The sequence below is a fragment of the Ochotona curzoniae genome, unplaced genomic scaffold (genome assembly GCF_017591425.1).
Source record: "Ochotona curzoniae isolate NIBS_2020 unplaced genomic scaffold, NIBS_Ocur_1.0 contig_908, whole genome shotgun sequence".
Classification (NCBI taxonomy): Eukaryota; Metazoa; Chordata; class Mammalia; order Lagomorpha; family Ochotonidae; genus Ochotona; species Ochotona curzoniae.
Window position 1 is genome coordinate 32,977,762 of NW_024466607.1, and position 25,522 is coordinate 33,003,283.

Sequence of the window (25,522 nt, forward strand, 5' to 3'; positions counted from 1 at the left end):
ACAAAAGGCAGATGATTTAAGTGTCCTGAGTTCCAGAGGAAATTGGGGAGTAGGGGCTTGTCCAAAGCTTTAACGCAGGGAGGAGCACACACACTTAGCCCTACCATCTGTACAAATGGTACCAGAGTTCAACATGCTTGTGATTATAAGAGCTTATGATTTATGCTTGCTAGTTAAGTATGCTTATGATTTAAACTTATTTTCTCTGGCAAGAAATAAGCTAGTCAGCACCACAGCCTAGCCAGATGATGGGAAATGGGCATATATTTCAATAATATACACTTTAACTTGCTGAACCTTGTAAACGCTACTGTTTTCTTTTCTTCCTCTAACAAAAGACCCATCATCCTGAAGGATACCAGAGGTGTTTGTTTTGTTTGTTTGTTTTTTACCATATTTGTGAGCAAAAAGCAGTTCTAAGCTGCTTCATAGAAATGTTCGCTTGAAAAAGAAAAAATCACCGGGAAAAAAATTCACCGCCAAGGTCTTGGCTAGACGGGAAAGCAGAGGCCTTTGTGGATAAAGCAACTTAAGCCGCATTCCAAAAGGGACATCGATGACCATTAGATGACAAAGGACGTGTAGGATGTACAGTAGGAGTCACACTCAACTGCACTAAGCAGGCAGCATGGAGATTCTACAGCTCCGACCGTGTTACGCCCCACCCCTACACACACACACACACACACACACACACACACGCCGAGTTGTTTGCTCCTATGGTGACAAAGGAAAGTCTGCAGAGGAATGCAAGAAATAAGAGTCCACCGGCGTTCTTCTGTTTTCCTTTAAACGGGTACACGAGGGGGAACGTTCATGGGAAAAAGAATTAAGGGAGAGACGTACTTCTGTGCAAAACATTCCGAGCAGCATGCACAAGCACAATCCACCTTCATAAAGTCCATGGAAAATGTGCCTTATGAAAAATGCATGAATTTCAAATTTTCTTGCACCAAAATAAACTTATTTTTAATTCCATTTTCCATGAAAAAAAATTTTTTTTTAAAAAGTGCAACATCTTAAAGACAGCCAGAAAGAAAGAGTAATTGCACTAGACTTGGCTAAATGGGGAACCGGGGAAGCTCACGGAGGAGTTCCAGCACAAGAAGGAAGAACAATCGGCTGACTCGGACAGCATCATGGGTGAGCAGGCAAGCCCTGCCTTCCAGGACGACCACGTGCTCTCCCAGCAGATGTGTTCAGCAAGGAAGCATAAGCATTGAAATCAACGTGTCCCCCATCGGTGCACCACAGATAATCTACTAAGTGTCAGGCAACGCATGAGGACCTTCACACACACACGACAGCTGCGGGACAGGAAGCTCCAGAAAGTGCAGATACATGTAGACATGTTACCCAATTAAGAGTTAGCAATGCAGTTCCTAAAACTGCATGCAGTGTTCAAAATGACCTTGCTCTATTCCAAGAACCCAAGGACAGTGTAAGCATGAGTGGCAAAAGATGAGAAAAGAGTTCTGCAACCTAACAACGTTTAAACTCCATGAAATTCTAACTCGAGAAAGGAAGAGCACACGTTCCCGGCAGTAGCATCCCCAATTAGAAGCTCGCAGGAACTTTCGCACGCATTGTCTTAACATTTGCACCCAACACAAACGATCATTCTATTTTTTTTTTAAGTGAGAAAAATACAGTCCGCTCTTACCTGCTTGCTGCAAAGGACTGGAATAAAAATGACTGACTTAGAGAAGCAACTTTCACATGTATCTGAACATCAAACACAACACACAATATAAAATCCAAAATAACTGGAACAGAAAAAGTTTTCAGTCTGACCTTAAAAATACTGAGCAAATCACTCGATGAAGCCAGATCAAAAGGAAGGGCATTACACCAGCTTGTAGCCAGATGTGAGGGGGTCCCCAATTGCACAGGGCACAGATGGTATAAAATGGGGGGTGGGGGTGGGGGCACAAGCAGATCCAAAACATAAGGCAAATAAACCTGGTTCAACTTACACAGGTAAGGTTGTTCTAAAAAAATGAATAACATTCAAGGCAACTGATAAGATTCTAAAATGAGGACAAATGGTGCTAAGATGTCTCAAGGTAAAAGTGCGCTTACCCGTTCAAATTTTGGAATGCTTTTGTGCAAAGAATCAAATGAAACTCAACTCTCCCTGTGGATACATGCCAAGTGATGGTGATGTGTTATGAAACAAATGCAGAGAAGAGGGAAGACAGCGCCAAAGTAGTTAAAAATAAAATACAATGGTTGGAAGCCACATTACCTAATTAAGATCTAAGAAATTTGGTGAAAATTGAATGCATACACACACATATATAATATGTATATATATGCTCATGAAATTTATAGCTCTATTTGAAAGCTTGGTAAGTTTGCTAAAATGTTCAAAGTTCTTTAACAGTCCCCATTCATGCTACACAGTGCAAAATCTCAAATTTTCACCATCCTAGTCCTCCATTAGAAGTTATTTCTTGGTAAGTACGAAGCTGAGCAATCGTTGATTTTACAAAGAAAACCCAGGAACACTCCCCATCAACCACGTGCTCATTTCTGCAAGGTAAAGTTGACAGTCTAACAAATCCCAAATAAACGCTTGTTTCAAAATCAAAGTTCAAAAGGTTCTCTGCCTTCATTATGAGAGGTTAAAACTTTCATAAATAAAGAAATCCTGCATTTCCTTCAATGCCTTGATGGTTTTGGTCAGACAAGCAACCAAACACAGTGAAAACATTTCACACAGCCTCCCATCCCATGGTTGGTGAAGGACACATGAGCATGGAATATCCACAAGCGATTTTACTGGATATTCTAACAGGGCACATTCCACACACACAGATACAATGGGACTCCAAGTTTCACTATCAATGATGAACAACAAAATATTGACTTGACAATGACTTCTGCTTATCCTTCGCACAGTTGGGAGAATATCCATTTGCATTTTTGACACCTCTATTAATTCAGGAATCCCTCCAGTTTAGTAACAGCTTTGCTAAGCTACACTTAGAAAGTGACAATTAATTTTAGTGGAAATTCATTCCCAGGCTACTTTGATAGTCGTTTGAACAGTTTTGCGTTCTTTTACATGCAATTTTATAGCTCTATAACGTTCATTTAATCTTGTTCAATGATGCTGAACCCCAGATGCCGTAAGACATTATAGAAAAGTAGTTACTGCACATACGGGGTAACTACTTTTTCTGAACATTAATTTCTTTTCTCTTAACAGGCTAAAGTGATATTTAGAAAAGAGAAAAGCCACTATTCTGCATTAAAGGTTTTATATCAGAGGCTTCTGGAAATGGGCTGCTTTGGAGAGCTGTGGTGCTAGCCTGAAGATGTTTAGTTACAAGTTTTATCTACTAAGTCCTAGAAGGGCTTCTGTCTTGGGAGATTGCTGGATTGGACAGGATCACCTGAGAGTGTGGGGGGTCCGGGCAGGAGGTCTTTCATTTGTCACATGCAGGGGTTCTCAAGGGAGGTCAGAGGGTCCCTCGGGCACCTCTAAAAATGAGGCCTCTCAGACATCAAGGGCTTCACTGGGGGGACACACACAGCCACTTAAGCGCCCCTGGGTTTCTTCTGCCTGCCAAGGGGTGAGAGGCACTGGCAGACGATCTCAAAGGTCCCTTCCACTTGCGAATTCTTAGGGTCTCTGAAGTTATCGTTGAACAAGGGAGTGACATCAGCCACAGGGAGGGGTCTCCATCCACAAGGCGGCACTTAAGGTCCCAATGAGTTTAGCTAAACAAAAAAGTATTCTTAGATTTTGATCTGGATCCAAAAATAATAGAAAACAAAACCAGAACGGTAGAATCAGATGCGTAAGGAATCTGGGAGAGCTTTTTTTTTTCTTCTTGGTAGAGAGGAAGCCCCTCCAGCTGCCTCCAGGGACACAGGTGCAAAGGGACGGGCACTGCCTCTTGGTTCCCATCTTTCTGCTCTTCGCCTTCTGACTCCTCCCTGTTGAGACAAACTACCACTACCTAGTAGGCTTCTTCCATCCTGAGTCACCAATCCCTTGAGAAATTTTAACTGGTCTCAACATACTCGCTTAAGAAATGAACAATATGCAGGCAGTCCTCTACTCCACAATGAGTGAACTCCTACAAAAAACACACAACATGGGAAAACAAAGAATAGATTTCCGTTCTCAAAAGGAGAATTTTATATTCAGAAAACCCAAAACACCAACTCCTAATTTTTCCTTCTTACACACAATATGCGAGGAAATATGAGGTCCTTCAAAAAGTTCAGGTAACAATGGATTTAGAAGATGCTTGTTTTGGTGCAAAAACATTTTTTTAGATGCATGGTTTTTTACACATTCTCCATTCACTTTTTGTGGATCCCCATCTTTCCCATACCTCTTATATGTCAGTTTAGTCCCTCTCTTTGTAACTTCTCACAGGCCTGTGACTGTCCAGGATTTGAATGGGAAGCATATCTGTAAAGGTTGTCTTTGACACATCCTTATTAGCTGTAGGGGAATTAAATATATCTTTACTGCCGGGTATGATTTTCAAAATCTGCCAACATTTTCCTAATCAAAGTGTTGACAAAATGTAAGGACAAAATGCAGTAGGATCTTAAGATGATTTCAGAAACATTACAGGAGACAGCCTGCTGGGAGCCAGAACAGTTGTCTGGAAGGCAGCGCCACCAAGTGCTGGTTCTGAATGTTGTCGGTCAAGGGTAAGAACAAAAGGTGGGATCCTCTGAGTTGAGCACCTGGTAAGGTCATCGCAAAAGGCAAACCCTAACTCCACCTTCAGAGCTGGAGCGAAGGGGAGAGAATGGAAAACGACCGCAACCAGAGCAACTGTGGAGGGAGTCCTGTGAGTGGCCAAGAGTGGACCAGACCCTTTTAGTAAGCTTGATCGGGGTGACTTGTCAGGGAAGGGAGGCTGACAAACACTGGGTGTTTTCCATGCACTGAAGGCTGGGCAGGGGTGTGGTGTGCAGATTTCAGTACCCGGCTCTGTCATGCTTGCTTATCTCATGTCCTTTAAAAAATACTCATTGTTGATTCAAACCCAGTTATATATGAAGGCCCTTTTGGCTAGAAAGTCTTAAGGTGTGTGTGTGTGTGTGTGTGTGCGTTTGGCTACAAAATCTTAAGGGGTGTGTGTGTGTGTGTGCTAGTTATAAGCATGAGCAGAAGAGACCGAGCAGTTTAGAGTGGACTTACCCCTAACCTTGGCTAGTACTGCGTTTTCCCTTTCAAGCTTTTTCCTCCATCAAGCAAACCATGAACACAACAGCAACTTTACAGTAAATGTACATGTGTGCTGTCAAGGACACCTTCCTTTCAGGAGGAATGTAAGTGGAGGGGAGAGAGGAAATGTTAAAATCGAGTAAGCCAATGCCTCAGAGTGGGCAGCACAGACAGCTGAACTTTAAATGGCTACTACTCCTTCTTGTTTCATGGCTGCGACTTTGGTGGTTTAAGTGGAGCCCCTGGAACAATGGGAGGACACATGTGTGCCTCAGTGGGATTTCCTGGCCCTGCATCGTCGATCCTGAGCATTAAGGGAAAGGAGCCCCTGCAGAGTGCACCGGCTGCACCTGCCACCACTCTGCTGCCCGAGAGTCTACTCAGCTCACGCTTTCCCCAGCATCGCGGCCAAGGTGGGGAAACTGCCCCAACGCAAAAGTCACATGCCTTTCAAAATATTTCCTTCTATCTCAGAAGAGTATTAGCTACTTTAATCTAAGAAGGTAATGAGAGGTTTTCCAACTGATTAAATCAGCTTAGTTCATACAAAGTCTATTATGACTAAATATTCAATTAAAACAATTTCCAAAGGAAAATCTGACAAAATCCTCTCTTAAAGTAATTTAGATGATAGGTTCTTAATGTTAGGCAAACTAAATCCTTCTCACAGTTGGTATTTTCCAAAGGGTCAGAAATAGTTGCAAAAGTTCACTGGGACCAAAAAAAAAAAAATCTATTTTGTGTGTGAGCCATGTCCCATGAGCATGAACAATAGAAACTAGAAAGCATTAATGTAAGCCTAACATTCCTATTTATTTCATTTTATTTTTTACTTCAAAGGCTATAAACATGCAACACTTGAACATGTCATCACAAATCCTTTTAATAAAGTTCCAAAAAAATAGAAATACTTCAAAATCCATTTACTTAGGGAAATATACAGGACAAGTATAATGAAGTCAATTATATCTTTTTCTCATCTATTAGAAAAATACTTATATTATTTAAAAAGAATTTTAATTCATATCCAGAGTCAGAAAACAAGCTGAATGTTAGGAAAATGTTTAGAGAATCGAGTCCCAGGCTTTTGCTACATGGGTCTGCTATCCTTGCATCTCATTGTAAAATCATTGCAGAAGCTCAAGTGTTAAAAACAAAAAAAGAAAAAAGTATGGTATAAAAGTAATTTTGATGATTACAGTTGAGGTGAACAGTCACACAAGTAAAAGGCACGGCATTAAAAATAAGATGTTGTGAAAAGTCCTTTTACATGTCTGGATGGAAAACTTTATTTACAAACACAAGTTGGGCAGCGGAAAGCAGCCTCGCCTTTCTCTGCTGGACAATTCTACAGGAGGAAGGAAGAGCTCTGGGGGCCATAATATGTCCTAGGTGTGTGCCTTTTGGGCAAATGTGTAAGTGCGCCTGAACTCCAGAGACAACCAGCAAGCCCCCACAAGGGAGCATCTTCAAAGGGCCCTGTCGCAGCCAGGTGCCGGGCCAAGTTAAGACAGGGAAATAGGTGTATTCCCGGTCAGTTTCAGTACTGCACAGGGTGACCGGCTCCTTCCACGAAAACCAGTGTTTCATTGGAGGGCCAGTATGCTCAACAGCGATAATTCCAATAGTTCTTATGCAGGCAATGCACTCCACGTTCACCTTAGTCAGTGTTCATGTCCACCTGGTCTCTGAGACTTGACTCAGAAAGGGAAGGGGGCATGGCCCAAACCGGAAGACTAACGAGGAGGACTAGAAGTGACGCCTGCAGGTGAGCAGGAAAAAAAAGGCACAAAACAGGGCTAGGATGGACATGGCAAGCCCTCCGTGGGCAGACATACCCCACCCTTGGGCAGAATCTTAGCTGAAGCAATTAAAATATCACTTTCTCTTGCAATCAGAAATACCAGGCCTTCTCCTGGGAAAAGTCTCTCGTTCCCGCTCTAAGCCTTTCATCGAAAAGTCAAGGGGCGAACTGAAATTCTGCTTAGAGGGGCCAAAGACTTGGGGTCTGGTATTTATGTGTTGGTCTGAACTGTGATGACAGTTTCCATGTTAGATAAACCCAACTATTGTTTTCTTCTTCTAACTAGCTACAACAACAAAAAAGATGTTTTAAAAATGAAAAAAAATAAAAGCAGTGGGTGCTGTGAAGACAAAATCAGATTAAGCCCAGTTTTCCTTTCCCCTGGCAGAGCGGAGACCGGGACCGGGCTGCAGGGGAGCAGGCCTGAGTCCCCCCAGACAATCAGGAGACAGGCCTCGCCAGGCTCTGACTCCCCCTTGTCCAGTGCGGTTTGCAAAAGCAGCACTGTCATGACTACGCACATTCTCATTAACTAGGTACAGCAGAGCTACTTAGAGGGAAACCCATTTTGTGTACCTCCATGAAAGGGGAGTGTAGAAAACAATAATTAGATGGGATAAAGAATTTAAAGGAAAAAAAAAACGGGATGAAAACAGAATTTTAAAAGCAAAAAAAAAAAAATCCTTTTTTCCAAGACAGCAAGTAACATGACGATAAACCCACATCCTCGCCCTCCCCTCCCCGTCCCCCACCTGCCACCTCGAAGCCTATTTTGCCCAGTCTGCAAGGACAGAAACCCACTCTAAATGGACCAGCTCCGGGCTGCGGCAAGTCTTCTCTTCACTCTCCCTCCTGTTAAGACCGTTTCCAAAACCAATCAGCAAAGGACAAAGAATTCTTTACAGAGTGCAATTAGTGTTTTCCACGTCCACCTTCAAAAGCATGATGCTCTTCATGGGCTAAAAGGACAGAAAAAAACAAAAAAGAAAAAAAGGAAAGAAAACTTTAAGCAAAGGATGGGCCAACCCTTCTCTCGGCATCTCATTCAGCTTTCCCCAAATGTTGGCAAGAACTCAAACACCTTTTCTGCCAGTAACTCTTAGCTAAGGCGTGCATTTCCTGAAAAATGTCATGATGAGAAGTAAATCAAGGAACACACAAGCAATGGCCGCACTGTCTACTTCTTCTTGCTGGGCCTGACCGGGGCAGCCTTCCAGCAAGCTCAGGAACTGAATATGTGGGGGCTCCAGGGAGATGCTGGGGGGCTGAGGCAGATGCTCCATGCACAGGCAAGGACGGGAGGGATAGCTTTCCCAACAGAGCCATTCGCAAGCCTACCTTTATACATACATTAGAGCCAAACCAAACCAAACAGAAAACCACACAAGCATGACAGCCATGAGATTCCTGTCCACCCCACCTTCCCTGAGTAGGAAAATGAAGTTTCACAAGATTGAAGGGTCTTTCATTGTCCCCATGCGTGCTTGTTGGTTTGTTCTCCTCAGTGGATTTTCAGCCCCCTCGTTGGATTTCAAAATGAGTGATTATAATTAGGAACTTGAGAGTTAAGAAAAACCATGCTACTGAAAATACTTTCAAAGACTTCACATTTTCTCAGAGTAGGAGGTGGGAAACCAGGGATCTGTGAGATGCATAATAAAGGCCAAAGGCCAAATGTGAAAACTCCAGGCCTGGCCTGCATTAACCATCAGCATGAAGCAAGGTCTGCCACAGCCGGGGCTGAGGAGGGGGTGCTGCATGTTTTACGCCCTGGCCCCTTGCATCCCCAGAATGGCAGGTGGTGCCCTGGACAGATCATTAAGCTCCTCCCAGTTCTCTGTTCTCCAGATGGTCTAGAAACTCCTTAAGAATAGCTCGGTTGGGGAGAACTAGCTTTTTCCTTTAAGACCATCTTTGATGTTTACTCCAACCTGTTATTTCCTTGGATGAAACACAGGGAAAAGCACAGCTTAGAAGTGCTGTGGACACCCCAGGGTGGCCTGAGATCTGAATTTATTCCATTGTACATTTATTGCAAGTACAACTCTACAAATATTTCTCTCTCTCTCTCTCTCTCCTTCACTCCCTCCCTCCATCACTCTATGTGTGTGTGTGTGTCTTTGTGCTTAACAAAGAGTCCAGGGCAGTCACCACTGGTCTGTGATGAAGGACCAAGTCAGGCAGAAGTCAAGCAGAGGAGCTGAAGAACTACAGGCATACTGGCCTCCACTTTATAGAGGTGAGGACGAGCCAAAGAGTTTGGTTACTTATAGGAGTGAGGGACAGTTTGAGCGCTTACAACTAGGGTACTACCATGCTGACATGTTAAGGAGAACAGAGCAACCCCAGAGAGTTGGAGGGACCACAGGGGCTGCCATCACCCCTACATCAGCCTTGGTCAAGGGGACTTCAGAACTGCTCTAAGCCACCAAGCAGATACTTTTTTTTTTTTCTGGAAGGGGAAAAGAATCAGCATTTTAGTCTTGATGCCTTGGACAGCCATGTCACTGCAGCAGAGCTGCAATACGGACACAAGTGGGCGCTGCCATGTGCCAGGAAAACTTAACAAAACAGCACCGGAATTTGATATCCATGTTGTTTCCAGGTGCCACAAAATACAGTTTTTCTGAGTTTTTAGTCATTTTAAAATGAAAACAAAACAACATTCTCAGCCACACCCCTATGAAAATGGACTGGGAGAGAAGTGGCAGGAGGGGAAGAGGCAAGGGGCAGATCTGGCTCAAGTCCCCAGTTTGCCAATCCCTGTTCCAAATCACTCACCAATCAGAAAACACCTTGGCTATGCAGCCATTCTGCAGAACTCAGCAAGATGTGGGCAGGGCAGCTGTCTGTGCACCCTAGGAGGTTCTTAGTGAAAACATCTCGGTAAGTTATCAGTGGCCCAGGCCTCATCTACCCGCTGTTGGCCAGCAGCAAACACCTGAAGTTTTTTCTCCACAGAAAGTCTGCTATTCCCTCACTTCTCACCAGGATGCTATTCACAAGACAGAAGGAAAGCGCGAATTGGCCATTTCTAACTGAGCTTCCACCCCAGCACTGGGCTTCGGCATGCTGTGAGCAGTGCTTCTGCCTAAACCTCATCTTCCAAGTCACTCCTGCAGCATGTGGCGTGCAACCCTGCTGAGTAAAGGACTGCCTGCTTCATATCAGATAAGGAAAATGGCTTGTTGTTGGCCAATTTGAATTTTTGATAATGTTTGCTTTTTTTTTTCCATGTTCAAATATGCAATCAAAACTATGGATTTCTGCTGAGACCTGCGCTGGTTGGATGTCCCTCACTAACAGCCGTGGCATCCACCGCAGGGTGTCAACTGACCTTCATTCAGCTGGCTAAGATACAACTTTCTTCCTCTTGGCTGGACCTTTCTCTTTTCCCGGTCATCACAACAGCTAAGCCACCCATCATCCTGCCCTTGCGTCAGTCTCACCTGACACCGGCCATGGCTCTACAAACTAGCCTAACACTCTGTGACCTGATGAGGCAGTATAAATTTGTATTTGTTAAGCCCATTGTCAGCCACTGTGTACCCCAGGAATTTAATCAGAGACTTCTGAAGTAGAAGGAACCTTGGAGATCATCTAAGACCAACCCACTCAATACTCAATGGAAGAATCACAGGCATGAGAAAATAAAGGGTATGAGAGACTTGCTCATGAAGTGGGACCTAAATCCAGAGTGCTTGATTCAATGACTCCTCCCTGGAAGGGAGGGGCAGGCTGGCTCAAAAGTGTTCATGAGTGTCCTGCCCCATTCAGAAAGGCCAGGGGACACATTTGCTCCCCGTGAAATCTGCAGTCACCTTTCAATTACTGTCTGTAATGAATGCATCCCTAAAGAATAAACGTAGCGCCAACAAAGGCACCATTTCCAGGCTGCACAGCCAAGGGGCAACCTCTGCAGCTCCACCCTGCAGCCTCTCGTACTGAAATCTTTTTTTTTTGCAGAATTCAGAAGATGGGCCAGATCCAAACCATTGGGCACATATGGCCTGTGTGAGCCACTGGCCTGTATGGTGTCATCCCCTACATTAACAGCTATTACACTAGGACAATCACAAAAGGAAAATGTGATTTTTAAAAACCCCCATCTTGGCAGGAAGTTGGGAAACTTGGACCGACCATGCAGCTTGTTTCAGCGATTCTAAGAGGCACCCGCCCCCACCAGCACACACCTATTTGAGGATCTCTGGAATTAATAACGGGTCAATTTACCTTTTATTTTTCCTTCTTTCTACTCTTCAATAATGGGGCATCATCAAAGGGCATTGTAAGATTCAGTGAAATGAACAAGTTTGCAAAAAAAAAAAAAAATGGGTTGCTGACTCTTGGAAACAGTTCGGGATACAGGAAATGTATTAGCCAAGTGTGATCAATCGAGCTCTAACTCACTGTTCAAAATGTAACCTGCAGTTCGGTCTACCCAACAGTTTAATGGTACTAAGATGAAAAAGTTGATTTTTTTTTTCCAAAAAGTACGCAAAAGCGATGAACACAAATCATGGAAACAGTGGGTCCACACACCTACTCATGGTGATCTCCTTGTACCAGCACACATGTGCTCTGTCGGGTCTAAGCAGTCATCCACAATGAGGACATATTAGCATTCCAGTAGAACATTCAAGCACGCTCAGGCTCAGAGCAAGTTTCCTCCACCAATACAGATGCTATACGTTATGAAGCCCTGTTTAGGAAGGCATGATTGAATGTCTACCTGCCAGTTCACATAATGACATTTTTATTATTGTTCTTTCCAATAGGATGTAATTTCTCCTGAGAATGACAACTTTTAGCTCAGGTTCAACTTTCTGAAATGTAACAAATACGATGTCTACTTCCTTTTCAGATCCATGCAGGCAGGCAAGAAAAGCAGCTCATTTTAATTTCCGAGACTCAACTTAACGCAGGTAGCTTAGTGAATTCTCTCCTGAGTTGCAGCATTTCAAATGCCTCTGCCTTCATCTTATTTGTAACACAGTTTCTAGCTCTCAAAGAATGACAGAATACACTAGAAAGTAGTAACTGGAAATGAAGCACTTACGTTTATAAAATACTGCTTTAAAAGATATGTGGGGCAGAAGTTCATGGATCTTTTCTAGAACTGTGGCTTGGCCTGCTAACGAGGCGTTGGCGTTCCACACTTGGACCACATCCTCTCGGTCCCGGACACTGACACTCACTCCTATGACCTCGTCATCTGTGGGGAAGACGGGAAACCAAAGAGGGGGTGAGTGATGGCTGTGCAGCAGTCGGGTGGCTCTGGGCTACGTCATCGTTTTATCTGCAAGTGAGGGAGAAGATGGGGAAAAAAAGGTGGCGCAAGAGGACTTGTGACTCATCCTCAGCTCTCCGGGGAGGTGCTGGCAAAGGCAAGCCAGTACTTGAGAGCTGCTGCGCTCACATCCCACCCATCTCAAGACACAGACAAACACAGCCTTCTAGCCAAATGCATCTTCCAGATAAATCATTTTACCCTTTCTAACATGTTACCAAGACCTCTCAACTATTTCTGTTTTGATGAGACTTTTCTAAAACGGGTTGCATAATTCCCCACCCTCTGAATGCCAAGTGACCTCAAAGGAACTTTTTCTCCATGCCTTGCTGTTTTGTTTTTTTTTTTTTTTTTGCTAGGAGCTCCAAGAATTTCTCCTGACTTCCTGTCATGCTGTCACAGAAGCTGGGGTCCTTGTGCTGTGTGCCCCCCCTCATCCCCCCGCTGCCCCTTCCCAGCTGCTTCTCTGCTTCCGTGCTCTGCCGGTCTTGGGTTCCTCTCCCATTCATTCTCCCTGCTCTCTGAATCTTCCCTCTAACAGTCTCCTAAGGTCTGGGGCACGGCAGGCTCGAGATCCACCTGCGTTTGGCAGCACCTCTTAAGGATACCTGTGCTGTTACAGTCCTCTCAAGAACGAGCATCAGATCATCCACACTCATTAACGGGGGCTTCCTGCTGTGGGAGCTGACCTGTAGATGCTTGAGGAGAAAGTAAGGTGCTGCTGTTCTGTTATACGCCCCCCTGCAGTCGCTTTGCTTATACTAAAGTTGGCAGCCAAATGACTTTTGACTTTTGACTTCCGCTTTGACACGTTTGTGACACAGCAGTAAGACAGGGTTTGCTGCCTGTACTTCCACACTCACCATCAATAACTAACACGTACGGAGATGAAAACTATCCAAAGTAGGAAACTTTGCTCTAGTTAATACGTTCTGCCCAATTTGCCAGCCTCCGTATACCCACACGTTCGTGCCCCTGGGGCTGCTGGAGGTGAACACTTCTCAGTGTTAGGGTATCCTTTAAAAGGAGGCTCCTCCAACTCACGGGATGAATTCCTCTTCCGTACTTCTTCTCTTCCCTTTCTCCCTCTCTTCTTTCCTGCCTTTTGCAATGAATGTGATCCTGACTGTGCACAGACGATATGACTTCTCTTAGGTCAATATTTAGGAACAGGTAAGAAAAGTAGCCTACACTGGTAAGAAGTGAAGCGTCACCCTTCTCAGGTTCTGCAGGGAGCCTTCCTCCCACACAGGAGTGTCAGTACTGATGCAGCTCCCCACACAGTGTGTGCGCACTGCAGCAGATGCAACATGCTTCAACAGAAAGTTCCAAACAAACAAGTCTGGTCATGGCCATCTGTAGGCATCCATGTTTCCATCAAGAAAAGGCTTTTTTTTGTTGTTATTTTTTTGTTTGTTTAGGTGTCTTAGTTTTACTCTGAGCTAGAACACAGTGTTAAATTTTATGTGAAGATAAAATCCTTGGGGACATGGGGGCTTTGCGGTTGGCTGCTCTTGGGGACGGATCTGCCGTCCGGGGGAGAGGTGTGATTTTCTCAGTCTTGTGGTCGGTCTTTCACTCCAGGGCGAGGGATGCTGGATGCGCTGAGCCGTCCCCATGTCAATGTGGGTCAGCCTCGGGCTGCTCGGCGTGGTTCAGAGCTCAGCACTTCCAAGGGCAGCACAGCATAAATGCTGCAGGTCTTAACACACAGGCAGATCCATCAGCAAAGACGCAATATACCTAAGTCAGATCCCCACTGAACCCTTGATTAACTTTAGAGTACTGGCAGCATACGACACTACAACAAGAGGCAGCCACTACTTGAAGACGACAGAGCGAGGTCCAGAGAGATTAGCTAACTTGCATCAAGGGGCAAAGCTGGTTAATGGAAGCGCCAATGGTTAATAGTTAATGTTGCTCTCCCAGCCCAAGTCAACCGCAGAACAATTGGACGTCTTTTTACTCAATATTGGCTGTTTATTATTACTTGTGTTATTTTTCTCTGGTCTTGGAAACAAGGGTAATTCATTCCCAAAACCCCCTCTCTCCCAGGGATTTGTGTGTTTATAATCACGCACAGGATGTATTTTGGGTTGCATAGGCTAACGTTGCTAAGGACTCCCTGCTGAAACAGAAGGAATCTGTACTTTTAGGGGGCAATTTTATCTTAAACAAAATGTGGTGTAAAAGCAGGCAAAAACAAAAAGGAGACTTTTGGAACTGCCAACAAGATGAATTTGAAACTCGCCCCTGGAATGGAAGGAGCTCAGAATTGAGCTGCCCTCCCAGGGCTCTAGCAGGGGGGTGGACGGACTGAGGGCCAGCTGCTCAATGCCAATTAGCTTAAAAAAAAAAGATGGGGAAAAGCTGAAAGCTGAACAGGAACTACACGATTCTCTGTGCTACCCAACTTAGAAAAAACAGCAGTTCATTTCTCCTCTTCCAGTGCTTTCTGGGTAAACACAGAACAAACAAAACTGCTGGCAGAGGCTCTTGGAAATTCACCGAAGACCTTGGCTTTATCTTCCATCCCAGTGCATTTCATCTTTGTCATCGGTGTGAGAATGACGGCCACGGACTGCCCAAAGGGGACAGGAGCAGGAAACGCGCCAAAGGGGACGGGACCAAGAGTGGAGCCCAGAGACTGGACACCTGGAGCGGGGTTGACACTGAGGGCACCTCCCCTTCTGGAAGAACGGGAACAGAGGAAGGAGTCACCACAAGTGGTGTCACGAGTCCAGCTGGTGATGAACTCTTCCGCTTACATCTTAGGGACAGGTGGTTGTGGACGTCACGCAGTTGAGTTACACATATAACTCAGGCTGACTATTCATCTGAAATGCTGGTGACCAAATGCTCTGTTCTGGATTTTGTTTTCTGGATTTTGTAATATTTATGTCTTTAAATGAGATGCCTTGGGGACAGGTCCATGTCAAAACATGCAACACACACATTTCATAAATAACTTGCACAAAGAGCCTGAAAGTGAATGTTTTCAACAAGGCTGTGAAGGGCCCAGCGCCATGGCCTAGCGGCTAAAGTCCTAGCCTTGAACGTGCCAGGATCCCATATGGGTACCAGTTCTAATCCTGGTAGCTCCACTTCCCTTCCAGCTCCCTGCTTGTGGCCTGGGGAAACAGTCGAGGACGGCCCAAAGCTTTAGGACCCTGCACCCGTGTGGGAGACCAGGAAGAGGTTCCTGGTTCCCGGCTTCAGATCGGCACAGCACCGGCCGTTGCACTCACTTGGGGAATGAATCATCGGACGGAGATCTTCCTCTCTCTCTCTCCTCTCTGTATATCTGACTTTGTAATAAACATAAATAAATCTTAAAAAAAAAAAACCCAATACTGTGAAACAACCAATGCATGAAGCAAATTTTGCATGCAAGAGGTCAAGTGTGGAAATGTCTGCTTGCAGTTCAGGTTTCAGAGCATTTTGGATTTTGAACTTGGGGATGCTCAACTCGTACATGTAAACATGCGTACACGTTCACACATCTTTAACACGTACACCCCACAACCACATGAGAAAACGAGCAAATGAACAACTTCATAACACACACACACACACAACACACTGGTGCGAGTAACAGGCTGGCCCAAGCACACGCGCAAGGTAGGGGTGGCTGGGGGCCGGGTCCTTTACCTGCTGCCACACAGTCTGTGAACTGCTCTCCGATAGTTGCTAACAACAGCTCTTTCCAAACTGTGGACTGATGGGGGAGAGGGACGAAACAGAGAAACAAAACACAGACACATGTTTAGAATCTCTTTGGGAGTCCGAGACAAGTCCCGCTAGCCTCAACCTCACGCCCCCTTCCCGCGCCCATCTCTGGAGGTCTCCAGACAGCTGCACCCCTCCAACGTAAATGGATGCAACGGTGATAGGCACCGTCCAGGTAGGCCACAGCCTGACGGCAGCCAACCTGAGAGACCCCTGATCAAGCCCAGAAGAATGGGGCAGATGTACCCAAACTACAACGTTCTCATTCTTTTCCTCTGATTCAAAATGTACCAGCTGATTATATTTGGGTATTCTTAGTAACATTCTCTTTAACACTCTTTCCTTTTTTTTCCCCCCTCACTGTTTATAAGGTTCTTTGAAGGTTACACAAGGCAAAAAAAAAAAAAAAAATGCATAGGGAAATTCCTTGTTTACTAAGCCTAGAGACTTGCAGAATTCCATTCACTTGAGGCAGACTGTTTATGCTAAATGATAGAACTTCGTGGATGAAGGCATGCAATTTCCCTGAAAGACTTAGTCACACTGCTCCTGGACCTCCCCCGTCCTCCTCAAGGGTCTATTTCTTCTAAAGGTCTACACATGCCTCCCGGTCATCAGGCAGCACCCTCTTCCTCCCTGCCTAGCGGGTGCCCAGTCCCTCCTTTTCTTCTCCTTGCTGGGACTGGATCCCAGGCGTCCCGCATGCCATTGCTGACAGGCTCTGAAGCCTCCCAAAACATGGCTGGTCCTCTCTGTGACCTGTCTGCGCATATTTCCTTAGGTGAATCAAGCAGGCATTAAAGGCCCACCCTCCCAGGGGTGCTGTGAGTGTGAAAACAGCCAACGACTGCGCCCACGGGACTTAGCTCAGTGGCTAACAAACTGGCTCCACTCTAAGATCCACCCCGTCGATGGTGGTGACATGTTTGCTATGAACCAGGTACTCAATACATATTAACTATAATGACAGTGTTTATTATTATGCCTAAGGAGCTTAATGCCATCCTGCTGATCTTTTAACCAGGGCATGGCAGTTAACCAGGAAGCCCTGAGCCGGTGAGCAGCTCTTCTCTATGCTAGATTCTCCTTTTTGCCCCACTGGTCTCTCAACCTTTTTCATGTGTGTGCTAGGGCTGCAGGTGAGCTTGGCATGAGCAAGCTGCAAGCGGGCAGCTTTCAGGCTCCTGGCTGGGATGCCAGCAGGGCTGGCTCAGCAGACTCCTAGAGCCACACCTGGAGCGGGTGAGCTGCCTGGCAGAGGGCCCCGGCCCAGCCACAGGTGCCTTGTCAGCTATTAGCCCAAGGGCTAGCCTGGAGAAGAAAAGACGCTCTCCAGCCAGTCTGCAATGAACGTGAACATCAAGACTGCTTCCACTATAATTCAAAGTGTGGTGTGAACGTACAAACGAAAGGAAAAGACATGACAGCATGTACTTGGCAATAGTTTGAAAACCTTAGATTCTCTTACGCGCTGACATATTCTCTGTTCTCCTCGCTTTGATAGAGGGGGAGGTAGTGGGGCTTCTTACTCGCCTGATCTGTTATTTGTTCCCGCCATATGTTTTATATGGGTGCCTCACATGACCCCAAAGAGCCGGCAGGTGCCATGCCTGCCGCTTTTCCACTCTGTCGAGGCCCTCAGCACCACTCCTACCCCGGAGGAAAAGAGGGTTTGGTGGGAAGCACCTCCCCTGTATCAGCTACAGCCAGAGCAAGAGCTGTGTCCCCAGGGCCTGTGAAGACGTCAGCTTGTCTGTCAAGCCGGTGAGGGTACAATGCTGGCAGGCTCCATGGGAGGGTGGCACTCTGATACTTTTTGTATATAGAAGCACAAGCCTACTCATTGGAGGAGGTTGGAGAACCACCCCGGGCAGAGCTGTCCATCCCGGATCTAGGCCTCAAGGCTGACTATCCAGGCGGCCTCCCTGTATACAACATAGCCATTGCAGGCAGCCAGCAGCCACTGCGGCTTCAGCTGTCCTGGGAAAAAGGTGAGAAACCAACCTACCGTGCTGTCCTTGGGGACTTTCATCTTCCACACGCCGCCCTTCGCATTACTCTCCTCTTCCCTGGACGAGAGAGCAAGGGTGAGAGTTACGTGCCGGGATTAAGGACTGCTGATGCTAGCTCTAAGGAGGTCCGCCTGCATCTGGTTTAATGATAACCTCGCATACAAAGACAACAGGCAGCCTTCAGTAAACTTCCCCTAGTCCTGTTACTGGAAACAGAAGGAGGTGGGGGAAGGATTGAGGCAGGGAGGGAAAAAGGGAATTCGCAGGTACTCAGGGGAGGGAAGGTTCAAGAAATACTAGCAGCCCAGTAGCTTAGCAGCTCAAGTCCTCACCTCTCATGTGCCGGGATCCCATAATGATGCCACTTCGTGTCCTGGCAACCCCACTTTCCTGCCAGCTCCCTGCTTGTGGCCTGGGAAAGCAGTCAAGGATGGCCCAAAGCACTGGACCCAGAAGAAGCTCCTGGCTTCGGATCAGCCCAGCCCCAGCCGTTGTGGCCACCTGGGGAGTGATTCATCAGATGGAGGATCTTCCTGTCTCTCCTCTTCTCTGTATATCTGACTTTCCAATAAAGATAAATAAATCTTAAAAAAGAAGAAGAAGAAGAAGTTGTCCTGGGAGGCTCAGGGCAGAGACCTCTGAATTTTGATAGCATATTCACTTTTTAAAAATATTTATTTATTTTAATTGCAAAGTCAGACATACAGAGAGCAAGAAAGACAGACAGGAAGATTTTCTGCCTGTTGATTCATTTCCCAAGTGGCCGCAATGACAGGAGCTGAACTGATGCAAAGCTAGGAGCCAGGAGCTTCTTTTGGGTTTCCCATGCAGGTGCAGGGTCCCAAGGTTATAGGCCGTCCTCGACTACCCTCCCAGACCACAAGTTGTATGGGGAGTGGGACTGCCAGGATTAGAACTGGTGCCCATATGGGATCATGGTGTGTTCAAAGCGAAGACAGTCGCTAGGCCACTGTGCTGGGCCCATGTTCACTTTCTTTCTTACCTGATTCTCAAATCCCCCTAGGGGCACCAACCTCCCAGGTGTCCCCAGGATGACACCTTCCTGTTGAACACCTCCTCCCCACTCTGGCAAGGGCACCCCCAGTTTCTTCAACAGAAACCACACAGCTCTACTGTTCCAGCAAACCCACTTGGTTAGACTGATTCCGCCTCCCAATTTGCAAGAAAGGCTTATGAGACATGCAAAGCTGCCTCCTCGGGGCTCCAGGATTGGCTGGGGATGGCGAGCTGAGCCACCATGGGGCACAGATGGCAGCTCTGAGGTCCATGTTGCCATGGCATCCAGAGAAACCCACCCAAAAACTTCAACCGACACAGAGGAAAGCGAAGGGATCACGATGGAGAGCGGTAGGTTTTGGGCGACAGCGGAAGCTCCCATGTGCCAGAAATCAGCCAGGCTTCCCAGTCACAGGTGCCAGAATACTATGTTGTTCCTCAGACCTGGGTTTCTGTCATCTGCCCCTGAAGGAGCTGAGGCAGATCGGCAGCACAGCAGTCAGGGGACAGCTCAGTAAGGCTGTGTGACTCGCCACACCACCGAGTCACTGCATCCACAGGATGCTGCCCCTGGGTCCCGGGGCCCTTCCCACAGGGTCAGTGTGACAGGCACAACTCAGGTGACAGGCTCTGCCACGTAGTTCTAAGCATTTCCCACCCGTCTTGACCTCAGACTGCATGTCGGACACTTACCAGAGCGGCCGCCTCTCTTCTCTCATTAAATGGTAACTACATCGCAAGGGTAGGCTGGTCACAGGCGGGATATTATTGTACACGCTCCAGAATATCTTGGGGGGGAAAAAATCATTTGATTTAATATCCTAGTATTAACTGTGCCTTTCTATCATAAGATTAATACATTAACGAGAAACACGCCTTTATATTTTACTTAGCCCTATCCACTCATAACAGATTTTTCTCAGTATCCCTTCTAATGTTCTGTGAGGAAAAATACATCACCATGTTAAAGAAGGTTCCTTGGCACGCTCAGGCCAAGGTCTATGGTTTAGGAAGCTGTGGCGATTGAGGAAGCCTTCCTGCATAATCTAACAGGTAAAACTAGAAAGGTAACATACAGCAAGAGGATCGAAGTCAACAAAAAGCACACACTTGGAAATCCTAGGGAAGAAAGGACGCCTCGGGTGAACTGACGACAAAGCGGTACATGTGTTTTGTAAAACAGAATCACCACCACCCAGCAAACACATTTCAAAGAGTAAAATTAAAATTCAGGCTTCCTTCAAGGACTTTGTGGTCCGGGCAGCATGAGAGTAGCAGCATCGTAAAATACAGAACAACTGATCCTGCTCGCCAGCCATCTCCGGTTGCTGGCAGCTCCCAGCAAACAGAATCAACGGTGTTTATGGGGAGGTGGATAAACTGGGAGCAGATAAGAGACTGAGCGCTCCGAGTTTCTGATACGGAAGAGCTGGTACTGCAGACAGAAAGGGGAATTGCTCTGAATGCCAGAACGGCTTGACTTTCTCTGAACTGGGGAGTTAAGAGCTTGAGGGGAGAGGAACATGGGAGCCAAACCTTGGGAGCATTAGGAGGGAGGGGGTCTCAGTAGGAAGGCTGGGAAACACAGCGCAGAATGGTGTCTACCCTGTCCCCTGGGTCCAAGCGGCTTCCTGGTGAGCCCAGCAACATGGCAGCTGGGTCAGAGAACAGTGGGTGGGGTCATGCTCCCTGTGTTGGAGAACAGGGAAGGCAGCCAAGGTTTCCTGAAACCCCAACTGGGAGCATGGGTACATGCAGCAGAGAGGCCTCCATGACTCAAGGCCACGGACGGGCTGAAGATGGTATATTCAACACCTCAAGCTCAGGTGCATTTCCACAAATGCCAGTTCGGGTGAGAAGGCAGAGTGTGAACATATCCCCTTACGACCACTTACACTGAAAGAAACTGTGGGCTATCTTTGAAGTGATCCATTAATTTAACTTGCAAGATTGAATGCCACCCATCACTCCTCAGTGGTCTCCACTGCTATGAACAAACATGGCTGGGCATGGGCAGCCTGACCTGCAGGACATTTATGCATGATGGGCTTTGACCATGGATGCTAACCCCATCCGACAGATAACAACTGAACTCATGGACAAAGGGTACCATTAAACTTGCACTCACTTCTGTGCTGGACATCACTGTGAAGAAGATGTGGTCCTGGCTCCCCACCTCATTCCCTCCGCTCTCTTAGCGTGTTGAGTTTCTCTCTCTCCCCCTCGGCCACTTCTCGTTCTCCAACTGCTTCGTTTATTCCACACTGTTTGAGTGCAGCCACCCAGTGTGAGCTGCCTTGCATCCAGGCCAACGAGCGTTTTGAATCAATTTGCCCGCCACCTTCCATTATCCACATGGATCTCTAAACTTCTCTGAAGGAAGCGTCCGCCTTTCCCCAGGGTTGGAAACTCAATCTGTTACCCTCACCGAACGTCCTATCCCAGCAACACCCTCCACAGGCTGAGGGGTGAGGTGGGCGGATGTGGTTTTCTGACTTGCCATCACAGGCAGTCCCTGAGTCACTTTTAGCACTAGACACAGAAAAGATGCTCAGTTTTAACAGACGGCATCGACTCTTCACAAAGACTTCTCCATGATAAATGAGGCTGAATTTCCTTTTTCAGCAGAGATGTGAAATTTAAGTAGAAAGTCAATTTATGGGAGACGCGGAGAAGAGCACAGCCCAAGTGGCGCAAATAAGGCAGAATCATAAGGGTGATGACACAGGTTGTCCCAAAGCCCTTGTGAGTTTGGGATAGAAAGCTGCAGAAGAACGAGTTTTCAGGACTACAGCGGGTAAGCCTGGGGGCAGACAGGACCGAAGAATCCTCCTCCTGCCAATGCCAGTGGCAGGCAGTGCTCCTCTCTCCTGCAGGAGAGAAAGGCCTTGCTTGGGAGCCAGGTTCTGTTCCGCGCCGCATCCTCCCAAAGACTTGGGAGAAACGTGGAAAATCCGTGCAGGCTCAAAAGAGAGTAAAAGGAGCCGGTGAACCACCGGAAAACATTCCTAACTTAAAAGTGGAATTTTCCAAGAAAGACAGAAAAGCAGGAAATTAATGCAATGTCAGGCAGCAGTGTTGTTGGCAGGGAGTACGACTGTGTCCCCAGCAGGGGTCACCGGGTCCCTGGGAGGCTGCACCTCCTCTATGGTGCAGTCAACAGGGAGTAGAGAAAGGACTGAGCAGAAGGGAAGCTCCAATGCCAGGGAAACCACACAGCTGCCTCTTCGCTTTGGCTGTTAGGGCCACCCACCTCCCCGACTCAGTGTCCCCAGCAAATCAACAGGTATTCCAATTCCTCCCCACACTAGTAACTTGGGTAGGCACAAGGCCTCAAAGGGTAGAAGGATGCAAATGTCTTGATGTAAAACATTCACCAATAATACATAATTCTTATATTTCATCCAAACACATATAGGAGGAGAAAGCATGGCCTCGATTAGAAAGGCTGGGAATGAAATAATCAACAATCACAATACACAGAGAGCGGGCAGAAGAGGGGACAAAGCAAGGCATGTCTTCAGTTGACTTTAAAATCAGCACTCCTTGTGGCCAGTGTGGTGACTCAACTTGCTCATCCTCTGTAAGCACTAGTACCCCATATGGGCACCAGTTCATATCCTGGCTGCTCCACTTCCTATCCATCCAGCTCCCTGTTTGTGGCCTGGGAAAGCAGTGGAGGATGGCCCAAGGCCTTGAGACCCTGCACCCACATGGGAGACCCAGAAACTTCTGGCTCCTGGCTTTGGGTTGGCTCAGTATGGCCATTGTGGCCATTTGGTAAGTGATCCAAGGGGATGGAAGATCTTCCTCTCTCTCTCTCCTTCTCTCTATAAATCTGCCTTTCCAATAAAAATAAATAAATCTTTTAAAATCAGCACTCCAGGTAGTTCTGTGGAACTAAGGGTTGTTTCAGAGATGTCAAGGCCACTTGCAGGCAGAAATCCCAAAAGCTACTGGCAAGTTAAATAGAATTCCCCAAGCAGAAGGTTAACAGTGGTATAATCTGGGTGTGATTCCTTGAAATAAACACTCTAGAGGCAGTGGTATGAGGCTGTGCTACAGAGAACAGGAAAGGGAAATGTGGAGAGACGTTTGAGGCTGGCTGGGACACCATCATTCCACATCAGAGTCAATGGTTGGAGTCCCCGCTAGGCTCCCACTTCCGGATTCCCTCTGACACACACTTTGGGAACAGAGTTCCTACCGCTCGTATGAGAGACCTGGATTGAGGGCTAAAATCCTGGCTTTAGCCTAGTCCAGTCCTAGTCATTTTTGGAAGTGAACAAGTGAAGTGTATGGGCTTTCTCTCCGTCTTCCCCTCTCTCCTTACTCTCTGAAGTACATTAAAAATCGGTTAAACTTAAAAAAAAAAAATGTTCCCATAGAAGCAAACAACAGGTGGCAGACGTGCTCACCATCACTCCCCGGCAGCATCAGATCATTGCATGATTCTTCCCATCTGACAGATGAGTAAACTGAGGCACAGAGATTGAGGAACTTATCCCAGCTACTAACTGCCAGCTACAGGATAGAAAGAGGTGGCTGCACTCTAGCCTATGCCCTAGCCAGTCCTCTGATGAAGCTGAGGGGTGGAACCCAGTCACACTTGCGTAAATGCTAGCAACATCTGGGAACTTTACTAAGTGTCAAGTACCACAAAGAACCCTGGCTCCGCTCTAGGGAGCAAGCACAGCTGAGGGAGAAAGGGAGGCAGAGGCAGCAAAGGTGGGGACACTTCCTGCACCACAGTGCCTAACAAAGTTCTAACAGCACAGAGAAGCCGCACTCGGGCATCTGTCTATGCCTGCGTGTCCCTGCATTACATGCAACAAGACTAAGACTTGTAGGGCTTAGCCGGCTAATCCTCCCGCTGCAGTGCTTGCATCCCATATGGGTACTGGTCCTAGCCCCAGCTGCTCCACTTCTGCTCCAACTTCCTTCTAGTGACCTAGGAAAACAGCAGAAAATGGCCAGAGGCTTTGGGCCCCTGCAGCCACACAGGAGAGACCCAGAGGAAGCTCCTGGCTCTCAGCTTCAGACCAGCCCAACTCTGGCCATTATGGCCATTTGGGAAGTGATACAGTGAATACATCTTCAAAAAAATAAGACTTGCTCATTGACACCCACCCCCTCGAACCAATGTTTTGCGCCCCCACTGAGAATGTGCGGCCATGGCCGAGCATGTTAGGACACAGCTAAGCAGCTTACAGGTGAATTTCTCATTCCTTCCTTCAGTCCTTTTGTCATTACTACATGAAGAAGTTGGGCCACCACTGAGTACAATAGCCTGTGATTCCTTCTGTTCAAAGCTCAGTGACAGGCAAAATGATGGAAGGTGTTGGCCACCAGAGCGGAGGCTGCTTCTCGGGGGCAGGAGGGGGGTTTGCTTGGGAAGAGGCCTGACGAGCTTCTCTGGTGTGATGGAAGTTTCTGGACCTCTGCTCTGTGTCATGGTCACGTTTGTCAAAACTTACAGGTGAGAAATCTGCATTTTTTGCATATAAATTATCCTGCAGAGAAGGTCAGTTTTAAGGAAAGCATTTCCTGGGATGGGACACCTCAGGCAGCTTAAAGTGGTCCTTCAAAGACAATGTCTGGATCCAGAGGCTCACCCCAGTGCCCATTGTCATCCAGTGCATGCAGGGAGACCAGGCTAGTTGCCCACACACAGCTATCGAGATCCTGAGTTGTTGCAATGGGGGAAAAAAAAAAACAGTGTGTCCCTCTGGAGAGTATAAGGCTATAAGGACTTGCACTCAAGGTCAGGTCACTGGTTCTGAAGTTCATTCAAGCCTGCTGGGAGACAGGAGTCTGAATCTACAACCTCACACAGAGGGCCCCTTGGGGGAAGCCTCACCCTGACTCAGCCCAGCAGCTTGCGCTGCCCAAGACTCTCCATCTGCAGTGGCGCTGTTGGTTGCTTTCCACCTGATCCTGTCACCTCCCAGTGACAACAGCTCACTGCTTCCAAGGCTACACAGAGCACCTTCCGGCTAGAACCCTGGGAGAGTGAATCCTCCAGTTTTAGAACCGATATTGAGGGCAGGGTCTGAAAAGGGCACCTTGGCATGACTTCAGACCCTAAGAGGGTAGCCGGAAAGACACCACCTATTGGGCCTTCTGCAATGTGAAATGATTTAGGGACCCTGAAGCAAAACATTGAAAAATATATCCCTTTTGCAAAACTCATAGACTTAGGGTCAGTCCAATTCTGAAGCAGCCCTTTTTAAAAAGATGCATAGAGATAGAAAGAGAAAAAGAGACAGACACAGACAGACACAGAAAGCAAGTGATGGAGAACTCTCAGCCTCTGGTTTACTCCCCAAACGCCCACCACCACGCCAGGAGCTGGGAACTCAATGCAGCTTTCCCATGTGGGTAACCAGTTACTTGAGCCATCACCTACTGTCCCTCACGGTCCACTTTACCAGGGAAGCTGGCATAAACAGCAAAGCTGGGACTCA

General features: G+C 46.9%; 1 protein-coding gene across 5 annotated transcripts in view; it reads right to left on the bottom strand.

Moving 5' to 3' along the window:
- EIF4E3 (eukaryotic translation initiation factor 4E family member 3) overlaps positions 1-25,522 on the bottom strand; it is a 223,770-nt gene that overhangs the window by 181,093 nt on the left and 17,155 nt on the right. For 3 of the 5 annotated variants that reach the window (XM_040994819.1, XM_040994816.1, XM_040994817.1), the window contains exons 3-6: positions 19,749-19,843; positions 18,035-18,095; positions 15,949-16,015; positions 12,067-12,222 (exon numbers count right to left, since the gene is read on the bottom strand). In XM_040994819.1, coding sequence (XP_040850753.1) covers positions 12,067-12,222; positions 15,949-16,015; positions 18,035-18,095; positions 19,749-19,843 — 379 coding nt within the window. Of the gene's footprint in view, positions 1-5,765; positions 7,967-12,066; positions 12,223-15,948; positions 16,016-18,034; positions 18,096-19,748; positions 19,844-25,522 lie in introns of those variants that run through there. The other 2 variants (XM_040994821.1, XM_040994820.1) reach the window with 1 other exon arrangement.